Source organism: Eschrichtius robustus, chromosome 3 (assembly GCF_028021215.1).
Source record: "Eschrichtius robustus isolate mEscRob2 chromosome 3, mEscRob2.pri, whole genome shotgun sequence".
Lineage (NCBI taxonomy): Eukaryota > Metazoa > Chordata > Mammalia > Artiodactyla > Eschrichtiidae > Eschrichtius > Eschrichtius robustus.
The window spans coordinates 76095900-76120615 of record NC_090826.1 but is presented as its reverse complement, the minus strand read 5'-3'; the positions used below and the strand labels follow the sequence as shown (position 1 = coordinate 76120615).

The window sequence follows — 24716 nt, the reverse complement described above, 5'->3', positions numbered from 1 at the left end:
ATCCTTAATGTTAGTTTTATATATTTCCAGATCACCCATCGTAAATGGGTCCCTATACGTTTTCCAGTACTAGGCAATTTTAAAACAAATCTCTCCAAATTTGATAAGTGATCTTATCTAGTTTTGGGGGTTTAAATATCATCTATATCCTGGAGGCTCTCAAATTTATATCTCTAGCCTAGACCTTGCCCCTGAATTCCAGACATGTATTCTACTGCTTACTTGAAATCTCCACTTGGATATTTCATAGGTGTCTCAAAGTTATCACGTCCAAAATAGAGTTTCTATATTCCCCAATATGGTTCATCCTACAGTTTTCCTTGTCTCAGTTAATGGCAGTCATCCTTTCTGTTACTTGACTCCTTTCTCTCACACCTGCTTCCAGTTTGTCAGCAGATCTACTTCAAATATATCCAGAATTTGACCACTTCTCACCAGCATCACTGTCATCCTGGTTTAAGCCACCATCATGTCTCGTTGTTATAGTGACTTCCTACCTCTTCTCTTTGCTTCTGCCCTTGCCCCTGCCCCTGCAGTCAGCATTCAGCGTAGCAGTAAAGTAGTTCCTATAAAAATGTAAGTTAGACCATGTCACTGCTCTGCTCAAAACCCTTCAGTGATACCTTGATTAATAGAGTAAATATCTACAAGGCATTATACTATCTGGCTTTCCATTACCTCTCTGACCTCATATCCTTCCACACTTCCCTTTGTTTTCTTGCTTTCTGCCACATTGGCCTTCTTGCTTTTTCCCCTAACTGGCCAGGCTTTCTCCCACCATTGCTTTTCTCTATAGGAATCCTTTTCCCTCAAAGAGCCATGCTTCCTTTTGGTGTTTATTTCAAAGTCCCTTTCTCAGGATGCCTCCCTGGCCCATTCCCAACTTGTCCTTACTGTCTTGCTTTTGTGTATGATATATTTTACTTCTTGTTTTTTGTCTATATACCCCTTATTTGTGTCTATCTATACATGGAGTACATTAAGCTCAAAATGAAAGGGATTTTTGCTTCTTATGTTCACTACTAGAAGACTATCCATTGCCTAGAGCATTTTTTAATAACTAGTAAGTATATTTTTTCATGTATTTGTTGATCATTTATGTTTCTGCCTTTTGGAATTACCTGCTCATTATCCTTTACATGTCTTTTTTCCTAATTATTATATAAGACCTCTCTCTGTATTAAGGGTATTAATCTTTTGTCATAATCTTTTACTTTTTTCACATTTTGTTAGGCTCTTTAGTTTTTTGAGGGGCTATGAAATTTTGGAGATATATGTACATGTACATATGTATGTATATATATGCATGTGTGTGTTTGTATGTGTGTGTGTGTATATATATATCTTTTTTTCCTTTTCGGCTTCTGTTGGGAGTCTCACATTTCTGCACATCTGACTGCCTGTGATCCAGATACAGACTGTCTTTTCAAGGATGTTTGTATAGTGAACATCCTTGGAAGATAACAATGTTTCCTTCTACCAAAAAGCATGCTTACTGCCTGTTATAAGAGATTTGGGTTCCCTAAACTCAGAGTTGCTTCTCTGTACATCCCACCACATGTACAGGTGTCATCTGGACCTCTTGGTGTTGCTCTGAGGGAAGTGGGGCTTTGGAAACTAACACAAATGCTAATATCTGGCTACTGCTATTGCTTTGAGTAATAAAGAAATTAAGACTCTGACCCAGGAGTCTTGTGTCTTCTGCTAGCATGTATGAAACTGTGCTAGGCTAACTGGTAAACTTGGAGGATAAAATCTCAGACTCTTACAGTTCATGATATTGTCTTTTGATTTTATGCTTAGTTAGGTTTTTTCTATCCTAAAATCAAATCAAATTTTACCTGGATCTTCTGTGAAAAAATTTAAGCTTAACTTTAAAATATTTAATACATTAAAATAAATATATAATTGTTTAATATAAAAATCATGTTTGCTGAAGGCAAATAGTTAAATCTGCTTTTGTCCTAATAAATGGTTGTCTTATTACCATTATATAGTGATCCATATTTTCCCCATTTATTCAAAAATCCAACCTTTGTCATACACTAAATATAATCTTAGTGTATTTTTCTTTTTCTATTCCATAGACCTCTATATTATTATGTTAGTATCTTAATAATTTTAGTTCTTTATACATTTTAATATCTATTAAGTACTGAGATTCTCTACTTAGTATCTTTTAAAATTTTTATTAGTCTCTATTTTTCCATATGAATTTTAAATTAATTTTGTCATATTCCTCTTCCCCTCAACTGTTATACTTTTGGTTGTAATTACAGTAAAGTTTTATTGATTTGGAAAAAACTGATATGCCAAGAGTATTGAGTCCTCCCTTCCAGGAACATGGTCTTTCTATTTTCCAAGTCTTTTTTGTCAGTAAATTTTTAAAGTTTAAAAATAGGTCTTGAATAAGTCTCATTAAGGTTGCTCATAAATATTACTAACTTCCTGAAATTCCTAATTTTAGATGGTAATTATATGCAATCAGAAATAATTATTCTATTAGCTTCGTTGATAAATGAGTTATGTTTTTTAATGCTATAGCACTGGAGTACAAATGAATTCTAATGATTTATAAAATTTATTTATATATTCCTTAATAGACTACACTAGCTGCTTTGAAGGATGAGATTGCCTCTGTTGAAAATGAACTCTTAGAATTGCAAGAAGTAGAAAAACAACAGAAAACCCTTATTGAAGTTTATAAAACTCAGGTGATCATTGCATTTATTTTAATGTTTGTTAAATTTGGTAGGTAATTTAAAACACTACATTTGTTTATGATCTAAAAAAGCAGAACTGAAGAAAGGTGGCGTTATTATTTGTGATAAAATATGACGTATCCCAAATATTTCTTAAGGTCCCAGATACTTTTATAAAATGATGATTCTGCTGATTCCTGATTTAAATATCCTGTGTTTGTATTGGTTATTCCTAAAAGTAGATCTAAAATTAATTATATAGGTGTAATGTGAACCTATAATAATCCTGTTAGTTAATTTTGGTTATATTTGTCATCTTGTATTTTTAATGGTATTGATTTAGAATAATGACTCCCTTCAAGGGTCATTAAAGCACAATATTTCCTCTTTCCAAATAAATAAAGTATAATTCAGGTTTACTCACATGAAAGACCTGGAAAAGAACAGGTGACAATATGTATGGAATAGAGAGTGTGTTAATTGGTAATTTATAGAAAAGCTTAAGTATTAGAAAGTTTAAGAAAAACTTCATTTGAAAGATGGGACTTATGTAGGTCCTTGAGTGATGGGTAACAAACTGTCAATAAAGAGCTTGATTTTCTTGGAAGAGAGTGTTTGAATTGAAGAATAATGAACTAAAGGTTAAAACGTAAGGAGGGGCATAATGTAGGTAAGTAGGAAGCACTCCATCCCAATGGTTTAGATAGGAAATTGGAGTTGAGACATCCAGTTAGAATATTGCAGTCATCCCAGCTGGAGGTAAGAATGGAGGCTGTGATGGACTGTGCAATGCGTTATTGGGAATGTCATCTGGGTCTTCCAGCTGGTTGTTCTGGTTTAATCCCCCATCAAGAATACTGTAGATGAGTTACCATATTCTTGACTCTGGGCCTTGTATAAAGTGCTCAGATATTTTTTGAGCAGATTTTGATTCGGAGAGTGAAATAGTTGGTTTGGGAGCTAGTTTGGACCAGAAACTGATTCTTTAAAGTGACGTGGACCTGCAAATGAGGATCTCTCTCTAATGTTCAGAGCTCAGGTGAAGATTCTAGAAGTATTGATGGGAAAAGACAGGTAAATCATAAAAGGATTGTGGATTAGAGTAGAGCACTGAGTGATTCCTGTATTTAAAGAAGGAATAACATTAGATAAACATAGAGTATTAATAGGAAAATGATAATGGGTTTAAAATTGAAATTTTAAAATTTAAATTCAATTTTTTAGCTTTTTATTTCATACAGTGGTCCTAATAATAAAATAATGCATCTTACTCTAATAATATTTTTTATTTTCAGATACAGAAGTTGCAAGAAGCAGCTGAAATTGTGGAAAGCAGATGTGAAAATTTGCTACAAGAGAATAACCTAATAACAAAAAACAAAAATAAAAAATTAAAGAAGGTAAGTTTGACATTTTAAACAATAAAATAATGTTTTATGTATGTTTTGTATTTTATGAATTTTATATAAATTCTTTAATTTTGGTCATTTTCTTTAGTTTAGACCTAGAAATTATCTGTTCTCGATTTCTGTGGCAGTTTGTTTTCTAAGGACATGATGTTTCGTCCAGGCTTGAAATGTTTGTTTGTGTGAATGTTTTTTTTCACTTTTTCCTGAATATTTGGAAAATAACATAAATGTTTAATTTTTCTGATACAAGAGCAGACTTAAGTAGCAGAAAAAATGGTTATCACTGAGCTTCATGCAAAGTTGAATACCTTTCATTTTTAATCTTACCTTTTTATTCTGGTAGTAAATCTTTTGTGTAAAAAAGCAAAGTAAATATTCTCTGCTAAATGCTTTTATGGAAGAAAAATAACATTAAAAAACCCAACATCATTTCCTTTTTTTTTCACCCTGTTGCAAAAGAATGAGGGGAAGTTCAGTGTTGGCAAGTTATGATATTTTTGTGACTTATTTTAAAGTTTTTAAATGAAACTGCATCCCTTTTTGGGTCTTTTCACGTTGTTTTGGTAAGGAAGCACAAAAGTTGTAGGACGTTGACTCCCCTGACTCCCGGCTGGAGACATGATGGGATGTTACTGGTCAGTTCCAACTGAGTGTAATAAGGTGACTGTCTCTGGGTCGTCCCCACATCTTGGAATTGAGAAGTCTGAGTGAGGCACCAATGTGAAGAAGAGGTCAGCTAGAGCAGAAAATGTGCTGGTTAAAAGAGATAAAGGTAGCCTATCAAATGTGCAACTTACTACTTAGAATTATCAATACTTTTCGCCTATTTTTAGCAGAGCAGAGAAGAAATCATTTCATACCTCTTGATCAGTTTTTCTCATGAGACATACCAATGCAAATGTCTCCTCTTTTGTAGGCAGCACTCTAAAAGTCTATTTAAAAAACCTATTCAAAAGGCCAATGGGGCAGGAGCCTGTGGTTTTCAAATACTGTGAGGTCACAATGTTTTCTTACTGGTATTAAACCAGACAAGCCATTATTATTATTTTTTTAAATGAAATGCTTCCTTTTTCTTTCCTACTGTTTTAAGTCTCCTGGTTTTCTCATGGGCTCTTAGATGTTTGGGGATCCAGAGGTAGGCTTTGTTCTACTTTTATCTTTTGTGATCAAGAATGCCAGATGTTGCACAGCAGCTCTGTGTGTTCCCTGTCTCAGGGAAAGAGTCTAGCTCTCGTTTTCCCTCCCTATGAACATCCTAAGTGCCCTATGTCTTGTTATTTTTTCTTAATTAGCAGTACAAGCATTTTTTTAGGGCTGCTTCTTGTCACATCTCCACAAAAGTGCCACAGTGAGGAATTGCAGCAGCCAAAGAGATTACTATAGATACAGTTAGATTTGTTCTTAGTAACATAGTAACATTAATGATCAAATTATAGTCTACTGAGTACTGATGATATTAGCTATTTTGAATTTATATACAGTAAACCCACTGATTTGGACTAAGCTGAGCACAGCAAGGCTGCTCTAATTGAAATATCTGAGTTACCAGATCGAATGACAAAAAGTCTAAAGTTACTTTAGACTGATGGCTGGACAGCAGAAAACTACCATACCAGCTTCCTTAGTAATATCTATACTTGAATATAAATGACAGAATTCAAAAAAGTTTACTTTCCTAAGTAATTTAAACAGTCTCCCTGCAAGCTAATATTACCATATTCGTTTATTCAGCAAACTTTTTGGAAACTAATTGAAGTCCAGCCCACTTTTGAGTTATACATTCTTATTTAGCAGAGTCTAACTTAAAGTTTATTCTTATTTATTTGGTTAAATCTTTTTTAAAAAACTATTATACCTAAAACATTTACTATATTACAAGCATATCTAGTATTTAAGATAGTAAAAACGTTAATGCTGAACGTGTGATCTTGCACTTATTTCCCTAATGCTACAACTCAGATGAGAGGCCAGATGGAGTCTCATCTGAAGGAGTTAGAGCACGTCCGCGATTCCTTGACGGCAGCAGAACAGAGGCTTCACGAGTGTCAGGAGAGTCTGCAGCACCACAAGGGGAAATGTGCAGACCAAGCACACGCCGTTAGGGAGCTTCAGGGCCAGGTGTCCAGCCATCATTTTGATTTTTGCTAGATGTGTTAAATGCTTTGGAATAATTTCACCAGTTGAGGGCACTCATGTCAGGGGTTGATTATTTTACTGTCATCTAAATAAGTTGATAAAAGGTCAGTTTCATGCAAATACTATATTATTTTCAAGCTATTTTTTAAAAAATTGGTAATTAAAATTGCTGATTTAGTTTATTCATACAAATCTGTATTTAGACATTTGAGGACATAGTAATAGCATGAGCGAAGGAACAAAGCTATGTTTACATGTATATTTTTTGATGTTAGGATAAGGTAAATTATTGTAATTTACCTTACAAAAATTAGAATTTATTTCAGTTAGAATTATGTACCAAGTTTATTTGTATTATTCTCAGTTATTTTTTTCAACATATACTTTTTTACTCCATCAGAAGAGAGATCGTGGGTGCCATACAGCCATCTCCTAACTCAGTGCCTAACACATAGTAAACACTTAATAAATATTTTTTTTAATTAATTATTTTTCAAAGAAGCATGTCCAAAGGTGGTGGCAAGTCTTTTTCTTTATTTGCAGAATAATTTTAGGAAGGATTCCCTGTCTATCTTTCAAATGTAATCTGGATTTAATATTGAAATGCATCCTCTTTTTAAAAACAGGCAAACAAAACTTTTCTGAGTTTAAGTTCCTGGAAAGAGATCTTTCTAGGAAAATGTCAAATCACATAGATAACCTAAATTACTAATGGAAATTATGAGAAAAATTCTTTTTTTTTTTTTTTTTTCAAAACTTCTTAAACTATTTAAATACAGCTTTTGAAGCAATGGGAAGAATATTCTGTCTCGGCATGGGCAGGTGTGTCTTTGGTTGATTTGCTTATCTATTTTATTTTGCTTCTCACAAATATGGTTTTTACTCAGAGTTACAACTTCACAGATATTCAATTATCAATCACTATCTGTAAGTGAAACAGAAAACTGTAAGAGTAACCCTAAGTATCCAACAATAGGAGATTACTGTTTAAAATCTTCACATTTACTTAATAAAATAAATGTTCTTTTTCAATAAAACATTACTCAGAATGTTTTAATTGCCATCTTTCAGTAAAATTTTTCATAGATTTTCCGTGAGGCAACATAGTTTTTTAAAAATTAACCAGGAATTTAAGAACTTGTGTTTTAACAATGTAATATTTCTTGGTGTCTCTCTGTGCAGGAGTAATAATAATATTTATAGCTTCTTCTTTTTTATAATTGTTCTAATGATAAACTATATAGATTTCTTTGGAAGTTAATTATAAAGAAAATAACCAAGAAAACTTTTTTCTCCTTTAGGTTGTTGAAAATCATGATCTTCTGACAAAGCTTTCTCTGGAAGAGGAAAATTATCTTATTCAGTTGAAATGTGAAAACCTTAAACAGTAAGTATTAAATTGACTTAAAATTGGTGTTACCTTTTTTCTACACACTATAATTTTAAAATATATGTCTTCTGTAAAAAGAAAATTAGAACAGATGGATGCAGAAAATAAAGAGCTTGAAAAGAAGCTGGCAAACCAAGAAGGATGTCTTAAGCATACCAATCTTGAGTTTAAAGAGAAATCTGCAGAATATAGAGCATTGGCCAGACAGCTGGAAGCTGCTTTAGAAGAAGGAAGACAAAAGGTACAGATGGCCTTTATTCAGAAACTTTTTAGTTTACCAAAGAGTCATCTTTTGAAACAGACAATATCTCATCTTGCCAAACCTACAGTTATTGTTTTTATCCTGATGACAGGGTGAAGGGAGCAATTACATTTTTGTTTTTTACCTGCTTTTCCCTTTTGGAGCTAAACAGATAGATTACTGGTCCAGAGTTACTTCACTAAATAAATGATGATGTGGCAGGGTAAAGGGCAGAGATGGAAAACACTTTAAAGAAGTCCCCCCTCTTTTTTTTTTAATGAAACCACAGCAAATATGCAAATTATTGAACCTTTTGGTTTTGATCAGGATTCAGTGAGCTATAAAGCTCAACTCCCTTTTCTTTTGACAAATGTTGCTGTATAAATAAATACAGACAAGATTTAATTTCCGGTTAAATCCATCTGGATAGCATTTAATAACTATCTCACTGTCTGTCAAGCATTCTGCTAGTGCTTATGATGCAAAGATGAATAAGACCTGGCCTCAGCTCTCAGGACACTCACAGTCCAGTAGGGAGATAACATGTGAACAAACAAATGTCGTCCAGCAAGTAGGTGCTACAATGCGGGGAAGATACAAGGTACACGGAGGGGGTGTGGTTAGTTCAATCTGGAGAGGAGGGGAAAATGATTCAGGAAGATCTCAAAGAAGAGGTAGATTTATCAAGTGATTTGAAAATGTAATCTTGAAAGGCACGAGGTGGGCTTTGGAATCCACAAGAAGTAGATTTGAATTCTGGCTCTGACACATTATACCCTGACCCAGGGCAAGCTACTTTCTAAACTTTAGTTTTTTAATTGATAAAATGGGGATGATGAATTTCCTCATAGGATTGAATGACACCAAAAGGAGATTGTCTATACCCTGATGACACTCAGAAGTATATCTCCGCCCCAGACTTTTCTCTATCCTGACATCTAAATTCATTTATTCTGCTACTTATTTGACATCTCCACTTAACATAGGCATCTCAAACTTAACATGTCCAACACCAAATTTTGAATCTATCTCTCTAGACTCTCTTCCACCCATGGTCTTTCCCAAGCCTGTTAAAGGCAGTTCCACAAGGGTGAGATAACATCTGATATCCTTGAAATGTGGCTCTTAAATCGTAAGTGTCATATAGATATATTTTGATTTTTTTTTTTTTTAACTCCAGGAAATCAATTTAAATTGACTTTGAAAGACATGTCACTGAATGAAAGCTAAGTAGTAAAATGTACTGCCAATGATAGAAGTGTAATCCAGATTTCTCAGTGCCAACCTTTGGGAGGAAAATAAGAAGTGACTTTATCCTGGGTTCAGACTAAATGGACTTTGGAAATGCTAGGTGCTCTCAGATTCCTTCTCACAAGTGTTCAGTCCCCAGAGGTGTGTCTGCCCTCTCCTTTCTTTCCTGCTACAATGGAATATGGGGTTGTCTTTAGTTCCTGCCACATGAAGAGTGCCATCACTGCACTGTCACCATTGTCTACACTGCAGGATGTTGTAAAGGACACAGATACTTGTCCTGAGGACCCTTTCTCCCACAGCTTCAAATCCTGCTATCCTCACAATCACCCTTGGAGTTTGTGCACAAGAAATCTTTGTAAATAACTTTATAATAACTTAGAACTTAGTCCATGGGAGTGAGATTAGAGGACAGTCCTTCCTGCTAGCTCCTTGCTCCTGAACTAGTCCCTGCCTCCACTGTCATTCTTATGGATCCAACCCAGCATTCCTGCAAATAGGCTCCCAAGTATCTGAATCCTTGGATGAACGTAGCTAAGCTAGACTTTCTGCTAAAATAAGCCATCAGAGAAATATGAAAACTCAAATTCAGACCATTTTCATTCAGTGAATGAATGAAAAACCAATCTCGAAGTGAATGAATGAAAAACCAATCTCGTGTGTGTGTGTGTGTGTGTGTGTGTGTGTGTGTGTGTGGTGTAAATATCACCTACCCTGCCCCCAATTCTGTCCATCCAAGTCTATAATCAGCGTTGGTTGTGGACTTTATATGTCCCACCACCACTCCAGACACCATGGTAAATATAAATACTGTAAAACATGGCAATTGGTCTCAGCAGGTTATAGAAATATAGTATTGGGGAAAACCTACCAACGTCACAGAGCAGTGCAAATACGTATACCTCTTCCACTTCAAGCTAATTTTTCAGGTACTTAGCAAAGAGGAGAATACATGCTTACACTATGCGTTTCTCAAGATAGAACATCTTTAAACACTTTCTAATTAAATTGTCTAATATCCAAATAATACCTATTTGGAAAGAAGAGATACAGTATAACTATGTCAAGGCTTTAAATCATATCTTAAAGAAAGCACATTTAGTTTTTTAATTCTTTTAATTGAAATTACAGGTTTCTGAAGAAATAGAGAAAATGTCATCTAGAGAAAGGGCTTTACAAATTAAGATATTAGATCTGGAAACTGAGCTTAGAAAGAAAAATGAAGAACAAAATCAACTTGTTTGCAAAATGAACAGTGTAAGTATTAGTATGGCTTAATGTATTTTCATTAAAAATAAGTTAGCATTTAACATTCTTACCATGGAGTTTAGTTATAAACAATTAAAATACAAAGCGAGGGGAATCAAGGCTATTGCTTTACTGATAGTATTAAAAATAACAAATAATATAAATCATAAAAAATAAAAATGTCAGCATTTGGGCAAAGAATTATTATCCTGCATCCTTGGTAGCATCTATTACATTTCCCCCGAAGTCTCATCAGGCCCTTTCCCTGCATATTACTTTTACATGACAGATGCTTAATGAAAGTTACAGATATCGTTTACTTATTTTCTTTCTAATATGAATTTTTCAGTTTTTAAGATAAACTCTATTATTATGAGTTAGATTTTGATATGTCTTAAATAATACATATTATATTTTAGAAAGTTATAAGTTGGTGTTAAGTAAACATTTCATATCTGCATGTGAGGTGGATGCTTTGGTCCACTCAGCCATGAGATGAGAATACCAAATTGGCTGTGTTTAATTAGTCTTCTAATGTTTTTTCCTAACTATTCATGAAATAGTCAGATGGCACAACAAACTGTGAAAGCTGGCACTAGTTGTGACTGAATTACTTGAAAACTATCTACTTAACAGTGACACAGGAAATAATACTTTATTTTTTCCAGGAGCCGGACTCCATGAAAACTATTTTTTCATTCCCAAGCATCTAGATCATTGAAAACCTGAAATGTTCAAAAGTTAAATGAGTTTTGACGTGCAGTATTTTAATTTTATTGCCATCAAAAGTTCCATGGCAATTTAATCAGAACAAAACATTTCTCATCTTTAATTTAGCACAGGCCTTCCCTTTATTTCAAAACTTTTTTTTTTTAACTCACTGTCAGACTTTCTGTTGTAAAATACGTGTGATATTCTTTGTGTAATTGAAACTTCTGAAAAAATAAAATAAGTATATTAAGATGAGGTGTGTTTGCTATAATATTCCCAGTACTTGGGAATATTAAAGCTGCTAAAATCGGTAGATTTAAGATCTGATGTTTTGTTAAACCTGATCATTTTTACAGTAGTAAAAAACTAGAATTCTAACCATAGATTTAGACCTTGCTGAAAAATGGGTTTATGAGTTCTCTCCCTTCCAGGGGGCAGTTTAGTTGGCAATTCAGTATTTGTTTTGTATACAAGCCTTAGCTCCATCTGAACTGTAAGCCCCCTGAGAGGCTGTCTCATAGTTAATTGTATGCTGGTGTCTTCTAGGGTGCTCTGCCCACAGTGGCAGCCCTCTACAGATTTTCTGCCCAGGTGCTCCGGGGGAGGGCGGAGTGCTTGCACAGACCCAGGGGTGACCCTCAGCAGCTTACCTCAGACCAAGAAGCCTGAAATGTCTTTGGAGTCTTATATATTATACTAAAATCCATGTACATTTTGCATTCTACCTTACAGTATGTGTGTTTGTATTAATATTTTTCCCTCCAAGTTGTTGAGTAAAATCGATGTTCCTCAAAGATTCACTATATTCATTCTGTGACTTTGTGTAGCTCAGCCTAGCAAGTTGTTTCTTACCACCCACCACACTTCCCCTGGGGGCATCGCTCAGTTTCAGAAGGTATCGGGTGTCATTGAACACCTGATAGGAAGGATATAAAAGATTTTTCTTCTCAAGGTGCCTACATTTTAGTTGGAAGCTAGATGATATTTGCAGCCTGTCTATCTAAAGTATTTTCAGTGAACAGATCTCTTGGGAATTTATATGCAGCTGAATATTTTAAAAATACATTACATTTAAAATTTTTTCCTCAAAGAATACCTGATATTGAGTTCATTTTATTTTTTAAAAGATTCTAAAAATAAAGTATTCATATTATCAAAACTAGAATTCTATCAGTTTTTAAGATAGCAAAAGTCATTCTTTTAGGCAAAGAAAATGGCAAAAAGTAGTATTAAAATATGTCATGTTAAATGTAATAGAAATTAATTATGACAGTTTTAAGTAAAATTCATTTGAGTTAATCATGTTAAATATGTAATAGTTTGGGACTAAGTGAATGTGTATTACAACAAACTGTCACAGTAGAGGTCAACCATGTATGTGCTTTATTCTAGATTTTAAAGAAAAGTGAGCTCTAAGATAAGTTAATAATCAACACATCAGATATTAGGATTCTTTCTTTAAAAAAATTAAAAACCATGTATTCAATTATTGTGTATATAAATTTTATATTATGACTATCCTTTGATATGAATGTCATTATTAATTATCTTTATTTCTTTTTTTATTTAGAAAGCACAACATCAGGAAGTATGTTTGAAAGAAATACAACGTAGTCTTGAAAAGTCGGAGAATCAAAATGAGAGTATTAAGAATTATTTACAGTTTCTTAAAACTTCTTATGTAACAATGTTTGGATAAGTTGTTGGATTTATTTTCTATAAGCAATAGGTTTTTACTATGAGTCTAAAAAGTAATTAGGTAAAAATTAAATAAATATACTATCTGTTGCTATATTTTATGATTTATGGGTGGTACTATTAGGGTTTTTATCTAAAGATTTTTGAAACATAATTTATTATCCAATTGAAACTTTAAAACAAGATAAATGTTAGTATTCCCTTTTTGCTGGATAATCTTCACTTAGCTCTGGATTAATATCTATTTAATTTATTTGGGGTTTTGGAATATTTTACACACAGAAAAGAAGCCAGAATCATTCTTTGTGACTGTAGCAACCATTCAAGTGAATTTGTAATAAACCTAGGCCAATTATGAGCCAAATACATGATTTTAAATAATGTATATAATTGTTTTACATGATGGTGCTGTATATTTGTATATTAATATAATAAAGGAAAATATTCTGGATATTATTTTTAATAATGATATAATTGCATAGTTTCTAAAGATACCAAATGTCTCAGTGTACTTAATATTGTTTCAAATATGCTGAGATGCCATTATAATTTCTGTGAGGTTTTAAATATAGAATTTTAAGTCATGGCTACTAAATGCCAACTGATGGTAACAGGTGAAAGTATGTTGGCGTGCGTTGTTTCTTTATAAAGAATAGGCATTTAGGCTCTCCTATAAATTCATAGTCTCTTTTGTTCTTCATCTTATGTTAGTGATTGTCTGATATTATTAGTGTAGACATTCTGAAACCCCTGAGTTAAGTGAAAGATTAAAGGGGAATAACTTGTCCCACCCCTACCCATGGCCAACTCACATGGGATGATCAAAATAAACACTCTTAATCCCAGGAAGCTTTAGAATAAGGTGTTTGTTATTGGGATGACGTAGAAGAGCTACCAAGAACATGTTCTCTGTAATCTCCTACCCTATGTGTCAAGGCAGGATACTCTAAAAGGGGATGGGTGTAATTGACAAGGGATCAAGTAGTAGTGACTCCTCTCAGAGAAAGGCTTGAGAGCTGTTTATTCAAAGAACACTCAGGTCTCAAAAGATTGTTCAAAGAGGCAAGTTGTGTACTACACAGTCCAGCCTATGAACAGAGCTCAGTCCCCTCAAGATGTTTTATCCATTTCTGACCAGAAATGGGGGCCTGCTTATCTCTGGTCCCCTCACTCCTAAGACTGCCATATCATCTGCAGGGGCTTACTTCCCTGTGACCCAACTGCTTCATAGTATTTTTCTTAAAATAGCAAAATATAGTAATTTCAGAAATTGGCCACATTTTTTTCCCAACAACTGCTAACAATATTAGAGTTGCCTTTTAATTTTAAATCATAGTACTTGTGGTACTAAAACACATGCTTGACCCTTGTGGTCCTTTCTTCATCTCCTAAGGCAAAGACAGCCTTAGGAAATACGTGAAAGAAAACTAAGGTTCTTGAGTATTTCCCACTAGACTGTGAATTCTTTAAGGGCAGAACTGTATCTTATTTATGATTCTGTTTCAGCCACCACATAATACCTGGTATATGGATACTCAGTTGATGTTTGTGAATAGGTAGATAGATGGGTGTTAAAAGAGGGAGGTATTCATATTCCTGTCTTAGATATGACAAAATGTAAGCATAGAGGGGTTAACTTCTGTGGCTGTGATATAAAACTCCTTGGGTTTTAAAGTTGGCATTTGAACTCAAGCCTTCTGACTCCAAAATTAAAGTTCTACGTACAATACTTTTTTCCTGTCGTAAGCAGTGACAGCGGCAGTAGCCCAGCAGCAGCATTGCTGTGATTTATTGAGTACTAGTCTGTGCCAAAGTTCTGACCGTAGTACATGTATTAATTCATTTAATCTTTATGTCTGATGAGAAAGGTGCTATTAATTACAGTTACTTTTCAGGAAACCAAAACACAGAAAAGTTAAGTAACTTGCGCAAGGTCACACAGCTAGTAAGTAGCAGGCATCCAGAGTCTCTGCTCTTAACTATGACCATACTACCTTCATGTATATTTCATAAATAAAGGTAATCGTTTCTTTTAACAATCATGCATTGCTTCATCTATGAATACTTTCTCTTTTTTATATTTTTAATTTTTATCAAAGTAATTTGTGCATATGGCGTTTAAAAATAGGTCTCCACGATATTTCAGCTGGACTGTGGAAGGGAAAAGACTTACTGCAAAGTCCCTAAGGTTAGTACTCAGATGCTAGCGACACAGATAACAAAGGAAGTTTGCCGGAGCCAGGAGAACTGTAACAATCTCTGTGCTTAATGTTTCCATGTGAAACATTAAGCACAGACATTCTGCTCTCCTGGCGTGTGAACCAAACTCAGCGTCAGGGAGGTTCAGAGTCAGTCCCCTGGAGTCCCCACGTAGTGTTTGCTTCCAGCTTCCCATCATCCCAGAAAGCCCTTGTTCCCACAGTACTAACAGGCTGGCAGGATCTTCTCTTTATCCTTGATACTCAGGGCCTCATGACTTTCTTAAGTTCATTATTTATGTGATTATTACCTCTCCACATGTTCCTTTCCTCTTCTTTGATTTGTCTCCTGGATCTGACCTCCACGCAGCTTGCCTTTTCCCTCAGGGTATCTGTCACTGGGTTTCTTGTGAAGTATTTCTTCCACCTGATTTTTCTAACCACTTACATGGTTCTCAGGGGCAGTCATTCTCTTTTTCTGTTGGGTACTGAATTTCTAAATAAGAAGTCATGGCTGATTTTTAGTTCCCAAAAGTGTTGGGTTTTTTTTTTGTTTTTTTGTTTTTCAGCACTGTAATTCCATTCTATTTTCATTAAACTTCTCTTGTTTCTTCCATTGGTTCTGCCTCAGTAGGCATCTCCTGTTTCTGTTGTGTTGGCCATCTTTCTTTCCGAGAGCCGTAAGTGAGTTTTAACTTTCCTTGCCTGCTCATGGTTGTGGTTCCCTCAGTGCCTGCCAGCAGCCTGCCTTGCACATTTCTGGGGCGCTATCAAACTAAGTGGTGAAAGGCATGATGGCTTCAATGCTCTTGGGCCTGAAACCTCTTACCCTCCGCTGTGGTGCTGTGAGCAGCCATTCTGCTCCCAGACTTTTTCAGTCACAAGTATCAGTGTTTTTCCAACTACCAGTTATGGAAGCACTTTACTCCACTGAAGAGTCTCCTTCTAGGTTTTCCGGGGTCAGCAAGTTTGTTGCAGAAACAAGTGAAGTTCATGTCGGAGGGGAACCACGGGCAGCATCTGAACCTGGAACAATGTGCAGCACTTTAAAGAATGAATTCAGTCTATATCTACTGGCCTGAGATTTGTGCGTGATTTTTATTTTTAGGGTAAAAAAAGTCACAGCATTTTGTATTAGGTATGAGTCCCTTTTTGTAATCAAACAAGCATCTCTCCATTTGTGTATATAAGTTCACATATGTTGGTATGGGCATGGAGGAAGGTGTAGAAAAGCCTACATGCCTTGGTAGGGGTGGAGGAAATAGTAGTAACTTTTCACTTATTCGGATGAGATTATATTTCAATTGTTTTTTCTAGTCAGATAATAATTTAAAGGTTGAAGGACAGGCATGATAGGTATAGAGTGGAAGTAGGTATAGAGTGGAAGAAGAGTAGGCTTGGTGAGAGGTTATGGCCTGAGAATGAAATACTGGAATTTGATTTTCAGAGGTGGAGTAATTTAGGACAAGGAAAAAGTGGAGAGAATCCTGCTTGAGGAGGAGCTGGAGGTCACTGGAGTCCAGGATGTGGAGGAGCTGAGAAGCCTTGGGTGTGAAGCTTTCTGGGATGCGGAAGGCGTTGGGTAGAGCTGAAGGACAAGCATCCTGGTTAAATGTGAGTGGATGAGTAATGACTCCGGGAAGGAATGAAGCCTTGAAACTCTATCAGTGGTTTCTGATTGCATTTAGAATAAAATACAGAGTCCTCAACATGACCCTCAAGACCCTGCATGTCCTGGCCCTCACATTCATGGCCTCAAGGCCTTGTCCCCCTCCTCAACCTGTCAGACAACTCTGCTCACCCACTTGCCCAACTGCACTTGGTTTCCTTGAAAACTGAGTTCACTCTTTCCTTTTCTCATCCTGAAATGTTCTCTGTCACTCTTGGCCTGACTAAATCCTACTGATTCTCTCGTATACCTTCTTATTCTTTTCTTTCATAATTGACAATTATTTGTGTAATTATGTTTCATATTTGTCTCGTTAGATTTTAACCCTTATGAGGATTTACTGTTCTGTAGCCTATAGCTAAAACAGTGCCTGGCACATAACAGGCACTTAAGTACGTATTTGTTGGATGGATAGATAGATGATGGGTTAGTGATATTGCCACTAGATCTGATCTTCAAAGTAGGGAGAGGAGATTTGCCTACTAAAGGGAAATTATATGGAGTCTGGGAGAATGAGTAGCTTTCATTCCTGAGGGCTGCAAGGGAAGCAGTTTCCTGGGTGAGGGGTCAGGTTTCTCTTCAGGCAGAGGTAGAGACTGAAGAGATGTAGGGTGTAGAGACCTTGTTTATAATCAGATATGCTTTCCAGAGGCCACAGTGGAAAATGGGAGGGAGCTGGTATTGGGAGTCGGGAAGGTATTCAGTAGAGTGGGTTCACTTATAGCTGTTTGCTTCAGATAATTTAACTGGAATTTCTCTCTTTTTTTCTTGTCCAATATGGGATTAATAAAAAAATCCCATATGTTGTCTTCTTTTCTTTTGATGCTACTGAATTGGGAAGTTGATTAAATCCCAAGTGTAACTTAGTAGTTTTGATTTATTTAACATTACAACTAGTTGCAGTACTTTCAGATAACACACACACATGCAGATGCACACACAGACTTTTTTTTTTTTTACAAACATTTAAAAATAATATTTTCCTTGAAATTTAAGATTTCCTTAAAATCTTGAAGGTTAGTCTTATTTTTAAAAATAACTTTAGTATCTTTCTTCTTTTCTTCTTATGTAGGCATAGTTTGGGGTGGGCACTGGAGGGAAGAACTGTTAGGAGCCCTTTATATCTAGTTTGTTAGTAGATGAAGTTAATATTGACAATTGATTATGGCTAAAACTATAAAAAGTAAACCTGTGATTAACTATCATACATTATTTGATTAGAATCATTTTAATTATATACTGTGAATGCTTTTGGCAAGCTTAAAGTTTATTTTTTGCAGCTTTTTTGTAAAATAGATATCTTTCCCTATCATTTAAAAAAAAGAACTAAGTAAAGAAGACGTCCAAACCCAAGGTGGTAAAGCATGTGTAAATGGTCCTCAAGAAAAAATAATGATTTCATTTTAATAATTAAACTTCTTGAATAATAAAATAATAAAACTTCTTGAATGTTACCTGAATGTAATACTACCTAAAACTTTTTTTATTTTTAAAAGATTTGTTTTCACTTCTACAGATAAGCACACTTAATTACCTTAAAACTTTATAAATTTTCATTTCTATGCTAGAAGTCTATCTTGGCTTTTACTATTTTGAACTTATCTTACTTGAAAAATTCTATTTTAACCTTTCTGATAGTATCCATGAAGTTGAAAACTATCAGAAGTTGAAGCATCTTAAGAAACAGGAATTGTAATTTAAAATGAGATGATTCATGCTGAAACTCCAAGCATAACACTTGAGGGTAAAACAGACGCAAAGATTTCTATACTTTCTTTTTCCTGCCCAACGTATAGAGAGCTGTTACAAATGAATAAACTATAAAGGTCCATCAGATAAAATGGCCAAAGGATAAAAACAGACAACTCATAAAAGAAGAATTACTAATGACCAATAAACATGTTTACAGGATGTTCAGATTTATTAGTAAAGAAATGTAAATGAAAATTAATCTTTTTTCCCTACAATAATTTAAAAGAGGTAATCCTAGTATTGACAAGATAGGGTAAAATGAGAATGATCACACACTACCAAAAAACTTACTGTTCCATTACCTCTGGATACATCATAATATATTAATTATTGCTCCATTGTTGGATAGTTGTTTCCATGTTTCCGCAGTGAATATCATCATGTACAATTCGTTGCCTGCATCAAATTATGACTTTAAGATAAATCCCTAGATGTGAATTATTGTATCAAATGCCATGAGAAATTTCAAGGTTCTTGAAACACAGAATTGTTCATGCCATTTGCTACAATAATCTGCAATTTAGCCATTTATCCTGAAGTAACAATTAAATGCTGGCAGAACTACTGTTATGCCATTCCATTGCTTAGCCAGTGCCTGGCATCTAGTAAAAACAATTAAATCTTCTCATTCGACATTAAAATGAATATAAATTTGGTCAAGTCATCTCTCGATTTAGTTATAACTGTCAAGTAGAAATGTGAACATGCTTTGAAAATTATATGGAATTCTGTAATTGTAAATATTAATATTTGTTCATAATTTTAGAAGGCTATATTTTTATTTTTCACTAATATTTAGTTGTTAGCAGTTTAATACCCAAAGCTGATGTTTATTCTCCCACATCTCTATTTATTTTATTATCCATTTGTATTAAAATTTTCTTTTGTTCTTAAAAGTCAGGTTAGGTTATAGTTAGTATAAAATGAATTCCAGATATGAATTTTCATTGGAGTTAGTTATATAAAATAGTTTCTACTTCTCTGTGAATTGCCTTTTCACTTTCTTAATTAGGACTTCCTGATCAGTATTTTTGTTTGGTCTTTTAATTCTACGTGAAGTTTATTAAGATGTGAGCTGACCAGTCTTTTATAAAAAATATCAATAATATTTGTGGTCATGAGGGGTTTAGTCATATCTCTGGTTCTTTTTTCCCCCTCCTTCATTTACTTTGGAACTGCCTGAGTAACAGATTTTTTTTTTTTTTAATTAACATTGTGTTAGTTTAAGGTGTACAACGTTTTTTTAAAACATAAATTTACTTATTTACATATTTATTTATTTACTTATTTATTTATTTATGGCTGCGTTGGGTCTTTGTTGCTGTGCGCAGGCTTTCTCTAGTTGCGGCGAGCAGGGGCTACTCTTTGTTGTGGTGTGCGGGCTTTTCATTGTGGCGGCTTCTCGTTGCAGAGCACGGGCTCTAGGTGCACGGGCTTCAGTAGTTGTGGCATGTGGGCTCAGTAGTTGTGGCTCGTGGGCTCTAGAGCGCAGGCTCAGTAGTTGTGGCGCATGGGCTTAGTTGTTCTGCAGCATGTGGGATCTTCCTGGACCAGGGATCAAACCTGTGTTCCCTGCATTAGCGGGCGGATTCTTAACCACTGTGCCACCAGGGAAGTCCAGATTTTTTTTTTTTTTATTGAAGTGTAATTGACCTATAAACTCTGTTACTTCCAGGTATACAACATAATGATTTGATATTTCTATACATTATAAAATGATCACCACAATAAGTCTAGTTACCATCTGTTACCATACAGAATTATTACAATATTACTGACTATATTCCCTATGTTGTACATTCCATCCCCATGACTCATTTATTTTGTAACTGGAAGTTTGTCCTTCTTAATCAGAGTTTTTAATTTTATTTTTCCACATCTTTTTTGGAGTATAAATGCTTTACAATGTTGTGTTAGTTTCTGCTGTACAACAAAGTGAATCAGCTATATGTATACATATATCCCCGTATCCCCTCCCTCTTGAGCCTCCCTCCCACCCTCCGTATCCCATCCCTCTAAGTCATCACAAAGCACTGAGCTGATCTCCCTGTGCTGTGCAGCAGCTTCCCACTAGCTATCTATTTTACACATGGTAGTGTATACATGTCAATGTTACTCTCTCACTTCTTCCAGCCTCCCCTTCCCCCCACGTGTCCTCAAGTCCATTACCTACATCTGTATCTCTATCCCTGCCCTGCCACTAGGTTCATCAGTACCATTTTCCTAGATTCCATATATATGCATTAATATATGGTATTTGTTTTTCTCTTTCTGACTTACTTCACTCTGTATGACAGATTCTAGGTTGTGTTAGTATTCTCCAGAAAAACAGAATATATATGGTATTGGCTCATGTGATTATGTATGGAGCCTGAAAAGTCCCATGATCTGCTGTCTGCAAGCTGGAGTCCTGGGAATGCCAGTGGCATTCCTCAAAGGCCTGAGAGCCAATGGTATAGATTCCAGTCTGAGTCTAAAGGCCTGAAAGCCAGGAGTGCTAAGGGCAAAAGAAGATTGATGTCCCAGCTCATGCAGTCAGGCAAAGAGCCAATGAATCCTCCCTTCCTCCACTGTTTTTGTTCTATTCTGGCCCTCAGTGGATTGGATGATGCCCACCTACACTGGAGAGGACAGTCTGCTTTATATATGCTCTGGATATGAAATTTCCCTCTAAGCACTGGTTATCTGTATCCCACAAGGTTTGGTATATCATATCTTCATTATCATTCAGTTTAAAATAATTTTAGATTTCTATTTTGACTTAATATTTAATCCATGGATTATTTATGAATGTAATTCTAGTTTCCAGGCAGTTGGTTATTTTCTAATTATCTAATTTCTAACTTCCTAACACATGGAGATGTTTCAGATATCTTTCTGTAGTTGGTTTTCAGTTAAATTCTTTTGTGATTAGAGAATATACCTTGAATGGTTTCAGTCCTTTGAAGTTTGTTTTCATTTGTTTTAGGTCAAATTAGTTGATAGCATTTTTCAGGTCTTCTTATATTCTTAGCTACTTTCTGTCTACTTGTTTCAATTACTGAAAGAGTTGTGTTAAAGTCCCCAACTATAATTGGGAATTTGCCTATTTTTCCTTTCAGTTTGATCAGTTTTTGCTTTATATATTTTGAAGCTCTATTGTTAAGTGTATATACAATTAGGATTGTTATATCTTGTTGAATTGACAGTTAATATTATATAATGTCCCTCTTTATCTCTGATAATATTCATTGTTCTAAAGTCTACCTTGTTTTGTATTAATAGAGCCACTCCAGCTTTCTTTTGATGAGTGATTGCATGCTATATTTACTTTTAATACTTTTATTTTAGGCTATCTATGCCTTTATATTTAAAGGAATTTTCTTGTAGATAGCAATATGACAGTCTCTGCTTTTTAATTGAGGTGTTTAGACAATTTGCTTTTAATATAATTAATAATACGGTTGAATTTAAATCTACCATCTTGCTAATTGTTTTCTAATTGTCCCATTTGTTTAGTTTCCTTTTTCTCTCTTTTCCTTCCATCTTTTGGATTAATTAAATATTGTTTTATTATTTAATTTGTATTTCCACTATTGGCTTATTAGGTTTTTTTTTGTTTTAGCAGTTTAAAACACTAGGGTTTAAAACATACATCTTTAAGTCCTTACGGTCTACCTTCACGTAATAACATAACACTTTACCTATAATCTAAGAACTTTAAAATGGTGTAATTTCATTGTCTCTCTCCCATCCATTTTGCTATTATTGTTATAACATTTTACTCCTGTATTTGCTATAAACCTCACAATACATTGTTACTATATTTGCTTTGACAGTTATCTTTCAAAGTGATTAAAAATAAGAAAAAATGTGTTTTATGTTTACCCTCATTCTTACCATTTCTGGCACTTTTTATTTCTTTTTTTTGATCTGTTTTTCCAGTTGGTATCATACTCCTTATGTCTGAAAAACCCTTTAATGCGTTTTGCAGTGTAAGTCTGTTAGAAATAAATTCTCCCACTTTATCTTTTTCTGGAAAAAAATATTTAGTCTTCATTTTGAAAGATATTTTCACTTTGCATAGAATTTTAGGTTGACTTTTGTTTTTCTTTCATTTCTCTAACGGAATTCATTATTTTCTGATTTCCATAACTTCTGACAAGAAGTACAGTGTCAGTCCTATCTTTGTCTCTGTATTGATTCTTTTTTTTTTCCCACCCCGCTACTTTTAAGATTTTCTCTTTATCTTTGATTTTCTATAGTTTAACTATGATGTGTGTAGATTTTTCCTTTTTATTTTATTTTTTTAAAATCATCCTTAGTGTTCTCTAAGCTTCTTAGATCTTGGAGGGTTTTTGTCTTTCATTAATTTCAGAAAATTTTTAGCCATTGCATTTTCAAACGTTTCTCCTGCTTTGTTCTCTCTTTCTCCTCATTCTGGGACTCTCATTTCATGTATGTTAGACTTTTGATATTGTCCCACAGCTCTTGGATACTCTGTCTTCTCTTTCTCTCCCTTTCTTTCTCTCCCTCCCTCCCTCCCTTCCTTCCTTCCTTCCTTTCTCTCCCCCCCCCACCCCCCATCTCTCTCTCTCTCTCTTTCTCTATTTCTTCTGTCTCTTTCCCTTTTTTCTTCATTTTGGTCTGGATAGTTTCTGTTGATCTATCTTTCGGTTCACTGATTCTTTTCTTGGTTGGGTCTAGTCTATTAATAAGTCTTTTGAAGAAGTTCTTTATCTCTGATGTTGTGCTTTTTTTTTTTATTTGTAGCATATCTATTTAACTTTTTTATAGTTTCCATTTGTCTGCTGAGATTTTCCATTTGTTTATGCATATTGTCTCCATTTTTTCACTAGTTCCTTTAACACAGTAATCATAGTTATTTTTAAGTTGCTGTCTAATAATGCCAACATTTAGATCATCGCTCGATCTAGTTCTGTTATCTTGACAATGGATTTTTTTTTAATCTTGCTTTTTTCTGCATCCTATACTTTTTGATTGAACAATGTACATTGTGGGTAGACAAATAGTAGAAATAAACATAGTATTTATGCCCAGGATTGGGTACAACTCTTCTTCTGTCATGCCATTAGTGTGGAGGGATGAATCAATGTACTCAGTAGTTGAACTTGGTTTGAGTATCCTTGTTGTGATTACCTTCAGAGCCCACAAATTTCAAATCTCTCCAGCAGTTACCTTGTGTTTATTGTGGGGTTTGGGGGTGCCAAACAGTTTTTCTCAGTATGCCCCTCCCCTCTCAACTTTCAGCAGTCCCTGCACACCTGCACCATAGAGGGTGTCATTCTCCACTCTTGTCCCTTCCCCAATAGACTGTTGTTTGCTACTCAGTGCTAGGCTTGTGATGAAGCAAGAGGCTGTCTCAGTTTTGCTGGTCCTGCTTCAGTCTTCAGCAGTCCTTTAGGGCCTCATGGTGGGGAGGGTTATCAGTGCTCCTTTTCTTCCTCCTTATGGCAGCCAAATTCTGCTTTTTATCTGTGTGTTGGGAGGTGGGGTAGGAAGTAAGTCAGGAAAGCAGTTTTCTCTACGTCTCCCAGTTCTATCAAATTTCTAATAGTAAAGGTATGTAAAAATCTCCTACTACTGTATATTTTTCTATTTTTCATTTTTTTTTTTTTTAAATTATTTATTTATTTATTTTTGGCTGTGTTGGGTCTTCGTTTCTGTGCGAGGGCTTTCTCTAGTTGTGGCAAGCGGGGTCCACTCTTCATCGCGGTGCGCGGGCCTCTCACTATTGCGGCCTCTCATGTTGCGGAGCACAGGCTCCAGACGCGCAGGCTCAGTAGTTGTGGCTCACGGGCCCAGTTGCTCCGTGGCATGTGGGATCTTCCCAGACCAGGGCTTGAACCCGTGTCCCCTGCATTGGCAGGCAGACTCTCAACCACTGCGCCACCAGGGAAGCCCTCTATCTTTCATTTTAATTGTCAGTTTTCTCGGTTTCTGTTTCGACCTTTGTTACTGTATGCATACAAATTTAGAATTGTGATGTTTTCCTGTGGTTAACTCCTCTTATCATTATTAAATGTCTTTATTGATCTCTAATAATGCTTCTTGCCTTAATGCCTGTGTTGTCTGATATTAGTGTAGTCCTACCAGCTTTCATTCATTTAGTGGTTGCATAGTATATCTTTTTCCATGCTTTTATTTTCAACCCCTCTATGGCTTTATATTTTATTTTGTAAGTCACAAAATATATTTTGTTTGTTTGCTTGTTGCTTTTTCAGTTTGATAATCCCTATCTGAATATCTTAGCGTATTTGCATTTAATGTAATTTCCAATATAGTTGGATTTATATTGATCTTTTTTCTCT

At 34.9% G+C, this 24716-nt stretch overlaps 1 protein-coding gene across 7 annotated transcripts in view; it reads left to right on the top strand.

Moving 5' to 3' along the window:
• Window positions 1-13242, top strand: part of ODF2L (outer dense fiber of sperm tails 2 like) — a 35722-nt gene extending 22480 nt beyond the window's left edge. For 5 of the 7 annotated variants that reach the window (XM_068540231.1, XM_068540232.1, XM_068540236.1 and 2 more), the window contains 7 exons: window positions 2604-2714; window positions 3998-4102; window positions 6071-6229; window positions 7549-7634; window positions 7716-7878; window positions 10261-10386; window positions 12659-13242. In XM_068540231.1, the coding sequence (XP_068396332.1) occupies window positions 2604-2714; window positions 3998-4102; window positions 6071-6229; window positions 7549-7634; window positions 7716-7878; window positions 10261-10386; window positions 12659-12787 (879 nt within the window). In that variant the 3' untranslated portion in view covers window positions 12788-13242. The remainder of the gene's footprint in view (window positions 1-2603; window positions 2715-3997; window positions 4103-6070; window positions 6230-7548; window positions 7635-7715; window positions 7879-10260; window positions 10387-12658) is intronic. The other 2 variants (XM_068540235.1, XM_068540234.1) reach the window with 1 other exon arrangement.
• Window positions 13243-24716: the final 11474 nt, after the last annotated feature.